Source organism: Suncus etruscus, chromosome 2 (assembly GCF_024139225.1).
Source record: "Suncus etruscus isolate mSunEtr1 chromosome 2, mSunEtr1.pri.cur, whole genome shotgun sequence".
NCBI classification, from domain to species: domain Eukaryota; kingdom Metazoa; phylum Chordata; class Mammalia; order Eulipotyphla; family Soricidae; genus Suncus; species Suncus etruscus.
Window position 1 is genome coordinate 134,829,922 of NC_064849.1, and position 13,011 is coordinate 134,842,932.

At 41.7% G+C, this 13,011-nt stretch overlaps 1 protein-coding gene and 1 non-coding gene across 2 annotated transcripts in view; one reads left to right on the top strand and one right to left on the bottom strand.

Moving 5' to 3' along the window:
* Positions 1-7,002: 7,002 nt before the first annotated feature.
* The window catches only part of SCAMP1 (secretory carrier membrane protein 1), an 86,936-nt gene continuing 80,927 nt past the window's right edge, over positions 7,003-13,011 (top strand). Inside the window, exon 1 of the mRNA XM_049766199.1 lies at positions 7,003-7,179. Coding sequence (XP_049622156.1) covers positions 7,123-7,179 — 57 coding nt within the window. The 5' untranslated portion in view covers positions 7,003-7,122. The remainder of the gene's footprint in view (positions 7,180-13,011) is intronic.
* On the bottom strand, positions 11,649-11,755 carry LOC126003083 (U6 spliceosomal RNA). Its single transcript, XR_007493626.1, has one exon. It is a non-coding gene; the product is annotated as a U6 spliceosomal RNA (small nuclear RNA).

Below are 13,011 nucleotides of genomic sequence, written 5' to 3' on the forward strand. Positions count from 1 at the left end.
CATCATTTCAGTGCCTGAAATATTGCAGTCAAGAAATTTTAGTTATCTCTGGCTAGAGTGACTAGATAGTGGGTAGGGCACTTGCATTGCCCAGGACCATACTTTGTTAGATTCCTGGCATTTCATATGGTCCCATGAGCACTGCCAGGAGTAATTCCTGAATGCACAGTCAGGAGTAACACCTAAGCATTGCAGAGTATGGCATCCCCCACCCAAAGAAATTTTAGCTATCTTTATCCTCATGTAAGTAACAAATAGCAGCAAATAGTCATTGTAAATAAATCTGGTTCCTTCCTTCTTTTGGATCTTGTTGAGATATTCATTTTAAGAGGTCAGAAAATATGCATTAGACCATTGCAATTATTTCCTTTCTTACCAGAGGACTCTGAAGCTTTTAAGACTAATTTTCAGTCTAAGTATTTTAATACTTAGACTTATTATTATTATTATTATTTTCTTATTTTAAATGTACTTACTTTGAAGATTTTTATAAAATTGCATATGTATTTTTATACAATTCATGGTTCATGAAAATACAAAACTTTTTCTGAAAATTTATCTACATAGTCCTCTCTGACTCTTCACATGTAGGTCAAGTTGGAGTATGTAAAGTTGTCATATCTCCACCCCCTCAAATGCTGTATCCTAACATTAGAACTGGCACGGGTTCCTGCACCAGCATCAGGAATCAAACTCCTCCTGGGGAAGCCCTAATACTGCTCTGGAACCAACTTGCTCCAGTGTAGGTTCATATGATACCCTGATGATGAGGAAAAAACAACAACTTAATTTAAGGGCAGGTTGCCGCATAATGGTGAGATGAAATCAGAAGATACTTTGTCCTAAGATCTGTGCAAAAATCTAGATCTCTAATTACAAAGGAATTTCTATGATAACTATGACTGAGCAAAACTTTTCCTGGAGCCATAAAGAAAGACTTCACCCTAGGCTTTGTCCTAGGATCTGTGCAAAAACCAAGATCTCTAATTACAGAAGACTGACTTTGACAACCACAACTGAATAGAACTTCTCCTGGGACCATAAAGAAAGACCTTAGGGTTGGACAACCAACATGCCAGGAGCCTGTCATCAGTCTTATAACATTATGCTTCATGGGTGAAGACCACCTGTATCTCTTAGGCCAAGGACATTTTTTTTCTAATTTTTCCAATGTTTTCTGTGCCTATGTAAAAAAAAATTGCCACACCTGCTCCCTTTTGTTTTTGTTTCTTTTAATTTTATTTCTATCTTTTAGATAGGGGCTTCTGCCTTTTATATATTTTATATAGAACCTTAGAACTTGAATCATTTTTCTCTGCCTCATATTTCTATATCTTTCTACAAATAAATAAAGAAAAAAAAAGTGGAATGGGACCCAGGGCCAAGTGGTCTCAGGAGCAATGAGTTAAAAAAAAAGTCAAATATAAATACCCAAGCCATAGTCAACAACAATGGAATCAAGAGACCCAAACTATAACAAGCTAAACACAAAATAGACCTGTTATACCAGTAGTTTAGGGGACTAAGAGGGAGATATGGGATGCATGTTGGGAACTATGGTGGAGGGAGTTCAACACTAGTGGTGGGAATGTCCCTAATTCACTGTCACTAAATGCCTCAAATACAACTGTGAAAGACTTGTAATTCACAATGGTCTCAAAATTAAACAGAGACAAAACAAAGTTTTGTTTTTGTTAATAGGTTTATTTATATAAGGATTTACATAATTTATTGTATTTTCATATATTTCACTTATTTTATGATTTATTCTAAAGAATTCTATATAGTATATACTGTATTATATATTATTATGTGATTTGTATATTTTATTTTTTTACTTTTTTTGTTTGTTTGTTTTTGGGCCATACCTGTTGATGCTTAGGAGTTACTCCTGGCTCAGAAATCACTCCTGACTTGGGGGGACTGTATGGGATGCCAGGGTACTGAACTGCAGTCCATCCTAGGTTAGCACTTGCAAGGCAGACACTTTACCTCTTGTGCCACCACTCCAGCTCCTATTTTTTTTTACTTTTTAATAAAATTTTCAATGCAGGGCTATATGCTAATACAGCAGGTAAGGCTCTTGCCTTGAAAGAGGCCAACCTGAGTTTAATCCCAGTTATCCCATATGGTTACCTGAATACTGTATCAGTGGTCCTTAAACATACAGACAGAAATAAGTCCTGAGCAATGACAAATATGGCACAAAACAGAACCCAAAACATAAAGAATGTGATCATTGATGTCTCATTAAGATTGATATTAAATATACATATGTATATCTGTATAATCTGTATAATTGTGTTGATGCACAATAATATCTTTCTGTTTTGCAAAGAGAATAATTTTATCATAATTCTTTGCTGTAGATTATTCCAACAGAAAAAAAATGTGCTCTGTAGTTTCTTCTTATAGCCTACTGGCTTTGGTCCATATCATTTGTATGCTTCCATGACCTCTCTATGATGTCATCAGTTAGAATCTATTAGAATCTCAATTCAACTTTATCAAAAGAGCTGCAAAGTTGGGTAACAAAATGACTGCTCTTACTGTTTGGTTTACTCCAACTATATTGTGTCAATTTCTTTTAAAAGCTAAGAGGTCTTGGAGCCAGAGAAATAGTACAGAGAAATAGTGCAGTGCTTGTCTTGTACTCATCAACCTGGATTTGATCCTTAGCACCCTATATCGCACTCTGAGAACTGCTAAGAGATTCCTGAATGTGTAGAAGTAGGAGTAACTCTTGGGCCTTGTTGGAAGTGTGCTGAAGTCCAGTGCTGGTGAAAGAGCCTGAAGCTGCAAGGATTAAGAAAACAAGACAGGTAAAAAAAAATGTTCATATAAGAACACCACACACACACACACACACACACACACACACACACAGAAAACAAGACAGAAATAATAGAGAAAAGCATGGGATCAGAAGACTTTCAGCCTCATGGACTGAAAGCCCTGAATGTCCTCCATGCAGGCTATTTGTTGTGTAGGAATAATTAACATGGGAGGAAGGGCAGTAACAGGCAAATTCCTATCCAAAGCTAATGGAGCCTAAGTAGGGTTTTACATTTCATAAAGGAATGTGTGGCAAAAGAGGAAGCTAAAGTAAAATCTCAAAAAATTGTCTTCTTCCAGGAGAGGTGGCAGATAAAAGAGTGAATACAGGACACCTCCCATTGTGGGTGCCCACATTCCAGTAATTTAGAAAGCCTTTAGAACACCTTTTCCAGTCCCTAGCTCAGACTATCAACTCTCTAGCTAAACTGTTTTTTATTTCTTCAATGTCTTCATATCTGACAGGTGTAGCCCAAAACCCTACTCTCCTCCAAAGAAAAGCTAAGACATCTCAACACTATTACTTTTTTTGGGTAGGCCAAAAGATCAACTTTCTGTACTATCGCTTTGGCTCTCAATACAATTCTTTATTTTTTTGGGGGGGGAGGAGATCACACCTGGCAGTGCTCAGGGGTTACTCCTGGCTCTACACTCAGAAATTGGTCCTAGCAGGCTCAGGGGGACCATATGGGATGCCGGGATTCGAACCACAGTCCTGCATGTAAGGCAAATGTTTTACCACCAAGCTCTCTCTCCAGCCCCCTCAATACAATTATTTCTTGAGTATTCTCTTTAAGCAAGATGCTAGGCTAAGCTCTTGTGAAGGCTATAAAGACCAAATTTCTTTCTGCCTTCTGAAGTCGCATGAAGAGACATATTCACTGACTCAAAAACAGAGCTGGACATGTATAAATATGCTGGGCATATTTAGAAAAATTTATAGCCACAGGGGAAGGCATATTATGAATTTATTGTAAAGATATAGAATATTTTGGACACTATAGAGAAAAAAGATAAATTTGGATTAGAAATTACCTATTAAAGGATGTATTATTTAAAAATGTGAAGAATTGGGTTGACTTTGATAAGTTGAAATTGAATAGGAAGAGGGAATTCATTCTTTCTTGAGGGGCTCTATATACCTATGTTGGTAAATGGAGACTCAAAATATGTTGTGCTCTTGTACTATAAAAACAATTTTAGTGACATATAAAAGAATTCCATGAGTTAATTATTTTTGGGGGGTTTTAGGCTATAATGGGCAGTGGTCAGGGGTTACTTTTGGCTCTGCAATGAAGTAGGACTCCTGGCAAGCTCAGGGACCTTGAGATGGGTTGCTTGGGATAGAACCCAGGTCAGCCACATACAAGACAAGTGCCCTATCTGTTGCACTATCATTCTGACACCAGAATGCCATGCTTTCAATGATCTGAAGGATAGTTAAGCTATTCATTTTTTATAGCATATAAGCCTATATGAAAAGACTGCTTTAGAGACAGAAGGCTGAGTTTGGATTGGATTGGCCATAGATTTGGAGGCATAGACTTGGAATGCAGCAAACTAGACAATGCTGATGTAAGGAACTAGGGACTGGGAAATAGGCTGGGTAAGATTAGATGAGAAAGTAGCCCTGAGAATAGCATGAATGGAATGTCACAGGGCCAGACCTGAAAAAGAGTCAGAGTGATAGTCATCTTAAACATGCTGCTTCTTAATATTTTAACCTTAGCTTAACAAGATAGTAAAAAATTACATCCTCTCACCTTCTTGTTACAAAGGTATAAAGTTGGATCTCCCTCTTCTTGGGATGCATCTCTCTATACAGGAGATTTCTTTTTTTTTTTTTCCCGGCCACACCTTTTTGATGCTCAGGGGTTACTCCTGGCTAAGCGCTCAGAAATTGCCCCTGGCTTGGGGGGACCATATGGGACGCTAGGGGGATTGAACCGCGGTCCTTTCTTGGCTAGCGGTTGCAAGGCAGACACCTTACCTCTAGCGCCACCTCACCAGCCCCAGTATACAGGAGATTTCTTGTCTTTAAATTTTTTAATAAAACCTGTCCAGGTTTGAGCTTTTTTTTTTTTTTTATCTCTTGACAAGAGCTTGCTGCAGAATTGGGTTCTTTCTGTTTTGTTATTTTGGGAGAGTCTAGGAAAGAATCACCTTTTTATTCAGTGACGCAATTAGCAAAATTTACTTCTCATAGTTGTAGAACTGATCTCCATTTCCTTGCTAGCTGGAAACTAAAGGCTATTTTCAACTTTGAGAGGTCATTTACATGCCTTGGTTCCTGAACTTTTCTTTGTGTTTTTGTTGTTTTGGGCCACACCAGCGATGCTCAGGGCCTACTCCTGGTTCTGTGCTCAGGGATCACTCCTAGAAGGCTCAGGGTATGTCACATGGGGTGCCAGAAATTGAATTTCTGCAGGCCACATACAAGTGCCCTTGCTGCTTTTCTATTACTCCAACCCAGAAAGCTAGCAACTCTAGCCTTTCTCTTCCACTTTTAAAGACTTAGATGAGAGCTGGACGATAGTTCAAAGGCCTAGAACTTGTGCTTGGTGTTTGAGGCCCATTAGATTTTGCTTCCAAGGTTCCTGTGCACCGTGGGAAGCCCTGGAGCAACAAACAGATAGCATAGAGCATCTAAGAGTTCTGGAATGATATAGGATAACAATAGTTGCCTTGGTGATAAATTTTCCAGGTGGCACTGAGTCCTTTCTTGAAAAGTAGGGTAGGCCAAATTGGGAATCGGTTACCGTAAGATCACACACTCCTAGGTGGTAGGGATTAAGAATGTGGGCATTTTGGGTGGGGTTTTGTTATTTGGCCAGTTACACAGTGCCTTCTTTAAAACCTTTGGCTTCTCTCCGGAGTGTAGCTCTAGCAGAGCTAGGAGAGCCAGGAGTCCTCTCATTGGGTCGTTGTGTATGTCAGTAACAGCAGTTACAGCAGCAGTTTTGGAGGATGGGTCCAGCTGGGAGATAGTCTTTTTGATTCTAACTCAGCAATGTGGTTGGTTAACTCAGCAATGACGTTAGATAACGCTGACACTTTTTGTGGTGAGGAATTAATTTTTAGTGATATTTTCTCATCACTAGCTATAAGCTAGTCAGTCTAGAAAACATGAATGTCAGGACTACAGGCCTGCTGAAATGATTTCACAAGTTAAAATAAGGGAGAAGTAGCAAGATTTGTGGTGTGTGTGTGTGTGTGTGTGTGTGTGTGTGTGTGTGTGTGTGTGTGTGTAACAAGAAGGATGAGCAACTGCCACACATTTGAGTGTCCAAAGGATCAGAGATCTCAATTATCCAAAGGATCCAGAGATCACATTTAGCTATGTTCCACAATGTATTTTTTAGAAAGGTTTTGGGTAATGAAATTAGATTTAAAAAAAAAGTGTGCATTTTTTTAAAATACAAATTCCTTAAACAAAAACCCGGCCTCCTTTCCTCCTCCTTTTAGCATTAACCTGAAGATCTTGGATGTCTGGATCTACCCAAGTCAACCTGCCGCTCCCACCGTTTCCGGACAAGGAGCCATTTTTGCAGATTCGGGAGGACGCGAGAAAGAGCCGGACCCAGGTACCAAAAAACATCCTCCTTAATCCTAAACCGACTGGGAACCCCGAAGCAAAAGTCCAGGATTTGGCAGCAACTCAGAGCCGCAGGGACCGGAAAAAGAAAATCTGGGATTTCCAGGTGAGGTCAGAGGGGCTCGTGGGCGTGACTCACGAGCGCCCCTACACTCTCACTCTCAGCTCTGGAGAAAAGTGAGGGAGCTTCCCGGTTGTTCCTGAGCTCGCCCCGCCCAGACCCGGAAGCGAGTTGCGAGGCCACGCCCACTCAGGTGTGCTACCTGTGTAAAAATCCCCGGATTCGAGCGGGGAGGTCCGTCAGTCAGTTCCCACCGGGAGCACCACGCGCTCCTAAGTCGCGTTTGTTCCGCTTCCCTCCGTCCCTTTCATCCCAGCTCGGTCGGAGCCAAAACCCGGAGCGTCGGATTCCGCGCCGGGCGTCAGGAACAGCTGTAGGCGAGCCGGAGCTCGGAGTCGTGGCCTGGAGTCCCGGCTGGCCCCGCCGCACCGCGCATGCTCAGTGCGGGCTGGGGTGGCCCACCGCGCGCGCGCGCTAGCTGCAGCCGGAGCAGCTCAGTGGTGGCGGCGGCGGCGGCGGCGACGTGAGCGCGCAGGGGGGCGGCGGCCTCGCCTCGCCTCGCCTCGCCTCGCCTCGCCTCGCCTCTCCCTGCGCTTGGGCCGGCTGGTGACGACGTCGAGTGCCGGGCGAGATGTCGGATTTCGACAGCAACCCGTTCGCCGACCCCGATCTCAACAACCCCTTCAAGGTGAGCTGCAAAGCGACGCCACGAGCAGAGAGACGAGCAGAGACAAGACGAGGCGTTGCTGGGCCCCAGGCGCCAACGGGGCTTAGCGCACTCACCCTTGGGCTTGTTTTTATGTTTTTGCATTTTGGGGGTTCCCCCAAAATCAAGGTGGAAGGGTCGGGGTGCAGCCGCTGGCCCTTGCCTCATGAGCCCCTGAAGGGGAGAGAGGAGAGGGTCGTGCCCGCCTCTCTGGGGATGGCCCCTGCGCTGGGCAGACAGGGCAGTCGAGGCAGGTGCAGCGGGCACCGAGCCTGGCTGGGTCGTGGGGGTGCTGGGAGGCGCCGGCGGGGGTTCTCGGGGGGCTTGGGGGGAGGCTGCTGCCCTCGGTGAGGTTGTCATGGGGACCCGAGGAGGCGGGAGGCGGCGGAGAGGGAGAGGGAGAGAGAGCTGGCTGCGCTGCATGGAAGGCTGGAGACCGAGGTGAGTACCCCGAGCTGGATGCAATGCAAAGCAAAGCCAAAGCCAAAGCAAATGGAAATCAAAGAAATAAAGATTGTTTTCTTGTTATTTTTTTTTTAATGTTTTTAATGTCTTGCATCTACCTACACACCAGGCGCGGCGCTCCAATCAAGCAAGGCCTCCAAGTTAGGCTCGAGGGGGGGGGAACCTGCTCCCCGAATCCAAGTGAAAAATAAATGAATTAATAAATAAATGCATGCATACATATATAGACACCTGGAAAACAATGGTGCACGTGCACCGCCTTCTTCCTCTCTGGCTGCTCTAGGGAAAAGGTAAAAAAAAAAAATGCTGGGATCTATTCCAAGCTTCCCCCCCCACCCCACCCCGTGCGTCATCGGGGTTCCGGGCCGTGCTTGGAGGATCCCATTTCACACTGGAACTCTCTGGGCTCCTTTGACCTTATCAGTCTCCAGGCTTGGGAAGAAGAAGTTGCTTGGTGCTGAAAGTAGGCGAAGGCAAGGCCACTAGGAAGTTTCATTGTCTGTCTGCAGCTCAGCTTCACAACATTCGTTTTTCGTTTTGCAAAGTGCGCTCCGGTTTCTTAGCTCGGGCCGCTGCTGAACGTTTAAAGGCACGTGTAATTTGTTTTCTAACTGTTGGAGTTGTTCCTGCATTTTCCCCCAGATTGATGCAGCAGTAACTTTCCCTTTGCTGCATTTGTGATTGGTAGTCACAGTTGTATTTTTCCCTTTAAGAATTAAGAATCCTGGGAAAGGATCCCGGTTCTGAGGTTTCAGTCTTTATTCTAATTATCAGTAACACTTTGATCCACTCTAGAGAAATGTAGACTGCGGCCAGCCACTATTCCTTTACAGTTGGTTTGAGACTTGTAGAATTTTACAAATAGTTGCACTTTGAGATTTTTTTCTTCTCAGAAGTTTAGTATTTAGTTTTACGTCATTTCATGCTGTGGCAAATCAGATCATACTAAAATCATAGACTTGGAGCCTGGAGAAAGCTCTGAGCACAGCCAAGTATGACAGCTCCTTCTCCACAAGTAAATAAAAAATAAAGCTAGAGTGCAATGATTCTTAAGAGATATTTCATAACTTGTCTAGTGGGTGCTATTTTAAAGGGTCTTAAAGGTGTTGTCATTAAGAATCTGACTATTGTCTAATTAAGATTGTTTATCGGTGCTATTTATCCCACATCTGCTGGTTTGGCTATTTGCTACTTGATCATTCTATTTCATGGCTCATTGCATGGAGCTGGTTCTCTTTAGTAGGCCAAGACTATTCCACTCCGACTTGCTCAGTTTGTGACATCTAAAGATACTTTTTTGTTATGCATAAAGTTACTATGAGAAATCTAAACCCAGAGTAGCTTTATAGGTTCACTATAATGTTAAATTATAAAAATTGTTCTTGCACTCAAAGGTCAGTGATGATTTAAGTTTAAACAATACTATAGGAGTGATTAAGTTAGGTCCCCAGGCAGCTTGGAATACACTTTCCTGTTTGTGGTCTTGGTTTTTGATGACTGTCCCAGTACAGTATCTTCTATATTTGTGCCCAACTGCCCTTCCTCATCCCAGCGTGAAGTTTGAGATCTATAGCTTTGTTTCTTCTTTCTGTTCTTTACTTCCTTCTGTGTAAATGTGCTTTTTTTGTGAAATAGCATTTCTGGTTCCCTCTACTTAAATGTTAAAAGTTCCCAGATTCATCTTTGTGTTACATTATGATCATATTTCTTTTCAAATCTGTCATTTTTAGTATTTTAAACATTTTCATTTTCAAAATTCAAATTCAAGTATATGCAAAGTAAGCACCTAAGCCTCTATACTCTCTGTGCAGTCCCCATTATGTGGTTTTAAAGCTAGAAAGAAGGGGCGGGAGAAAGAGTATAGTGGCTAAGGTGATTGTCTTGTGTGTAGCTGCCTGGGTTTAATCTTTGGTACCCTTATATGGTCTCCTGAGTCCCACCAGGAGTGATGGCCTGAATTTAGTCAGGAGAAAGCTCTGAGCACAAACAAGTGTGACACCCCTTTTCCACAAGTAAATAAAAAAGCTAGAGTGGAAAAATAATTTCTTACAGTTAATATATATTGAAACAATTCCTGCATTTCCTTCATTTTTAAGTTAGTCTACTCAACAGATATTGAAAAGATATTCTCTAGAGCTGGCGTCTCAAACTCGAAGCCCGCGGGCCGTTTGTGGCCCTCTGTACAACATTTTGTGGCCCGCGGCCGGCCTTCAAATATCGCAGTATTCGCGATTATTCGCTTACTGAATCATCGCAATAAAAATTGCATTAAACATTCGCATACCCCGAGCAGTTCTGTTTGGGGTATGTAAATGTTTAATGCGATTTTTTGTGATTTTTTTTCTTACTAATGCGATTTTTTATTGTGACTATTCGGTAAGCGAAACCCCTTATACAGCCCTGCCTCACCCGACTTTGCCTCCTGTGGCCCCCAGGTAAATTGAGTTTGAGACCCCTGCTCTAGAGGATATTAGATTAATAAGGGATGACCCTTGGAAAGTAAAGTGGAAGGAGAGTTCAGAAACCTCAGAGAACAATAAGAGAGGCTCTTATAGTCAGTAAGACAACATGAATAAATACCAGAAAGATGTAGCTTATTCAAAAGAGGAAGAAAAATAAGTGTATAGAAAATTAATATACTTCAGTATATTAACTGTTAATAGATTGGATTAGAAAATCCACTTTGGAGTCAGTATTTAATTTAAAAATGGAATTCAAATTTTAAAGCTGGGTAGAAAAAACATCTTAAAATTGTTTCAGGAAAAAGAAACAATATCTAGAGGTTTTTTTCTGTAAGACAGCTCGCTTCTTGCATGCCAATGAATATAGTGTAGAATTGACCTTAGAATTTAGCTTTCCTAATTTCTAATTCATTGCTTATGGTATTATCTATATTTCTTGTTTAAATTTCTGACATCTGGATTCTTGTTTTGTATTTAGTTCTTGGATTTGAGGTCCTGTGAAGAGTCAGCAGAGGGTACTATAAAGGTTTTTTTTAATAAAGAAATTGAATTTTTTTTTTATTAAGGCAGCCTGACTTACAAAGTTATTCATAGTTGAGTTTTAGGCATACAAAATCAGTACCAATTCAATCACCAGTGTCAACTTCCTCTGTAATAGTCTTACTAATTTGAAACTCATGTTCTTTGTCTTGTGGGTGGGAGAGCTAGTAGTAGCTATTTGGTAGGACATAGTTGAGGCCTCTGACCAAAAATAATTAGGGGCAAAATAATCAAAGGTTAAAATGATTTGCCTTAGGCCATCCATCCTAGCTGATTATACCCAGGCTGTATCTGAATTTTAGTACTTTGTCACTATACATTCCTCCTCTCTAATAAACTCAGTAAAATTTAGTATAATGACCATTTGTTGTGGTTTCAAAAAATTACTGTACTCTGATCATAGTTTTGAAAATGACCTACAATCCAGCATTCTTCAAGTTACAGTAATTTTAGTAGTGTATTATTGTTGAAATTGAAAGTGTTATATCCTTATACAGTTATCCATAACTTAAGATGTTATCCATTTTGTTTTCAATTATGACCATTTGAATTCACTAGTCCCTTAAGCATTTAAAATTTAAGATGGAACCTAAAGAGATAGTCCAGTGGTTCAAGTACTTATATGTAGCTGATCTTGGTTTGATTTCTGGCACCAGATAATAATCTCCTGAGCATCATTGGGAGTGATCCCAGAATACTGCTAGATGAGGGCCCCTCTCAATAAAAATACAAGCTCTTTGACTAGAGTGATAGTACAGTGATTAAGGCACTTGTCTTACATACATCTGACCCTCGTTCAGTCCCTGGCATGGCAGGGTCTCCTAGCATGAGTCAGGAGCAGCTTGAGCCTGAAAAGCCCCAGAGAATCCTCTGGGTTTGAGCCTCTCCACAGTAAAATTTGAAATTAGTAGCTCTAGAGAAGACTAGAGAGCTTCCTCTATTCTAGCCTAACTTTGCATCCTTTATCTTTCACTCTTTTTTTTTTTAAATATGGAATGCTTCACGAATTTGCGTGTCATCCTTGTGCAGGGGCCATGCTCATCTTCTCTGTATCGTTTCAATTTTAGTATATGTGCTGCCGAAGCAAGCACTATCTTTCACTCTTAACTAGGATGTAATGGTAGTCGTTTATGGAATTTAATATTCATTCAATGGCATGAGTTCCCATACTTTTTCTTTGAGTGTTATTTTTAAAATGCCTGTTCAGGGCCAGAGCAATAGTGCAGCAATAGGGCTCTGGCCTTGTAAGCGGCTGACCTAGGACGGACCTTGATTCAGTACAATCCCCTGCATCCCATATGGTCCCCCAAGCCAGGAGTGATTTCTGAGCGCATATCTAGGAGTAACCCCTGAGCTCACTGGGTGTGGCCCAAAACCAAAAAAAAAAAAATCCTAGCTGAACATCAAGTGAAGCTATATATTTATCACTGTCGCAGTCATCTATTGCTGTGTAACAAACACTCTAGAAGCCTGAAATGATTGCTCACTATTCTGTTGTTTGTGTTAGATTTAGCCTTGTTTTGTCAGTGTTCTTCCCCAGAGTCACCCATGTGACTCCAGGCATCTAACCGCTGGATGGTCAGGAGAACCTCTCAAGTCAGGAGGGGAGGCTTTGGCCTCTCATGTGGTTTCCACAAGGAGTAGGCAGGCCTTCTTGTATAGTGACAGCAGTGCCCCAAGAGGACAGGAGTTCAAGCCACAAGACTTCTTGAGTTATTTTACAGAATGCCACAATGGCAACCTGGGTTTACAAAATGGAATGGGGGAAGTTCAATTCATTTTCTGATAGGGAAATGTTTCCTTGTTTCCTTTTGGAGCTGCCTAGTCTGATTCTACAGTAAATATTGCTCTTGAAGATAGTGGAGGAGAGGGTTACTGGTTGGTCACCAGTCTGACACCACCAGGTTTTTTTGTTTGTCAGGGGGTAATGTACTTAGGGGTGATTATGGCCTTTCTCTTATCTGGAAATCATTCCCTAATCTGTTCTGTTTCTGGTTCCACTACTCTCTGAGAAAATTTGCCTTTCTTTTCTGTTCTTTAAGAAAAGGGCTGGAGAAATAAGACAGTAAAGTGGGTAGGGTAGGTTACTTTTGCTTTTCCACTTGGTTCTTCTGGGTTCAGTCCCCATCCCTGTATGGTCCCCTGAGACTGCCAGGAGTGATTCCTGAGTGCAGATATCCAGAAATAAACTCTGAGCACTAGTGAGTGTGGCCTAAACTTGGGGTGAGGTTGGGAGGAAAGACCCTTTTTTGTAGCTGAGAATAATTTTAAGTCAGCTTCCTATTAGTTAAAAGTTGGAAGGTAAGATTTTCTTTTGAAAGCCTTTTTCTTTTAGTAGAGGATGGTA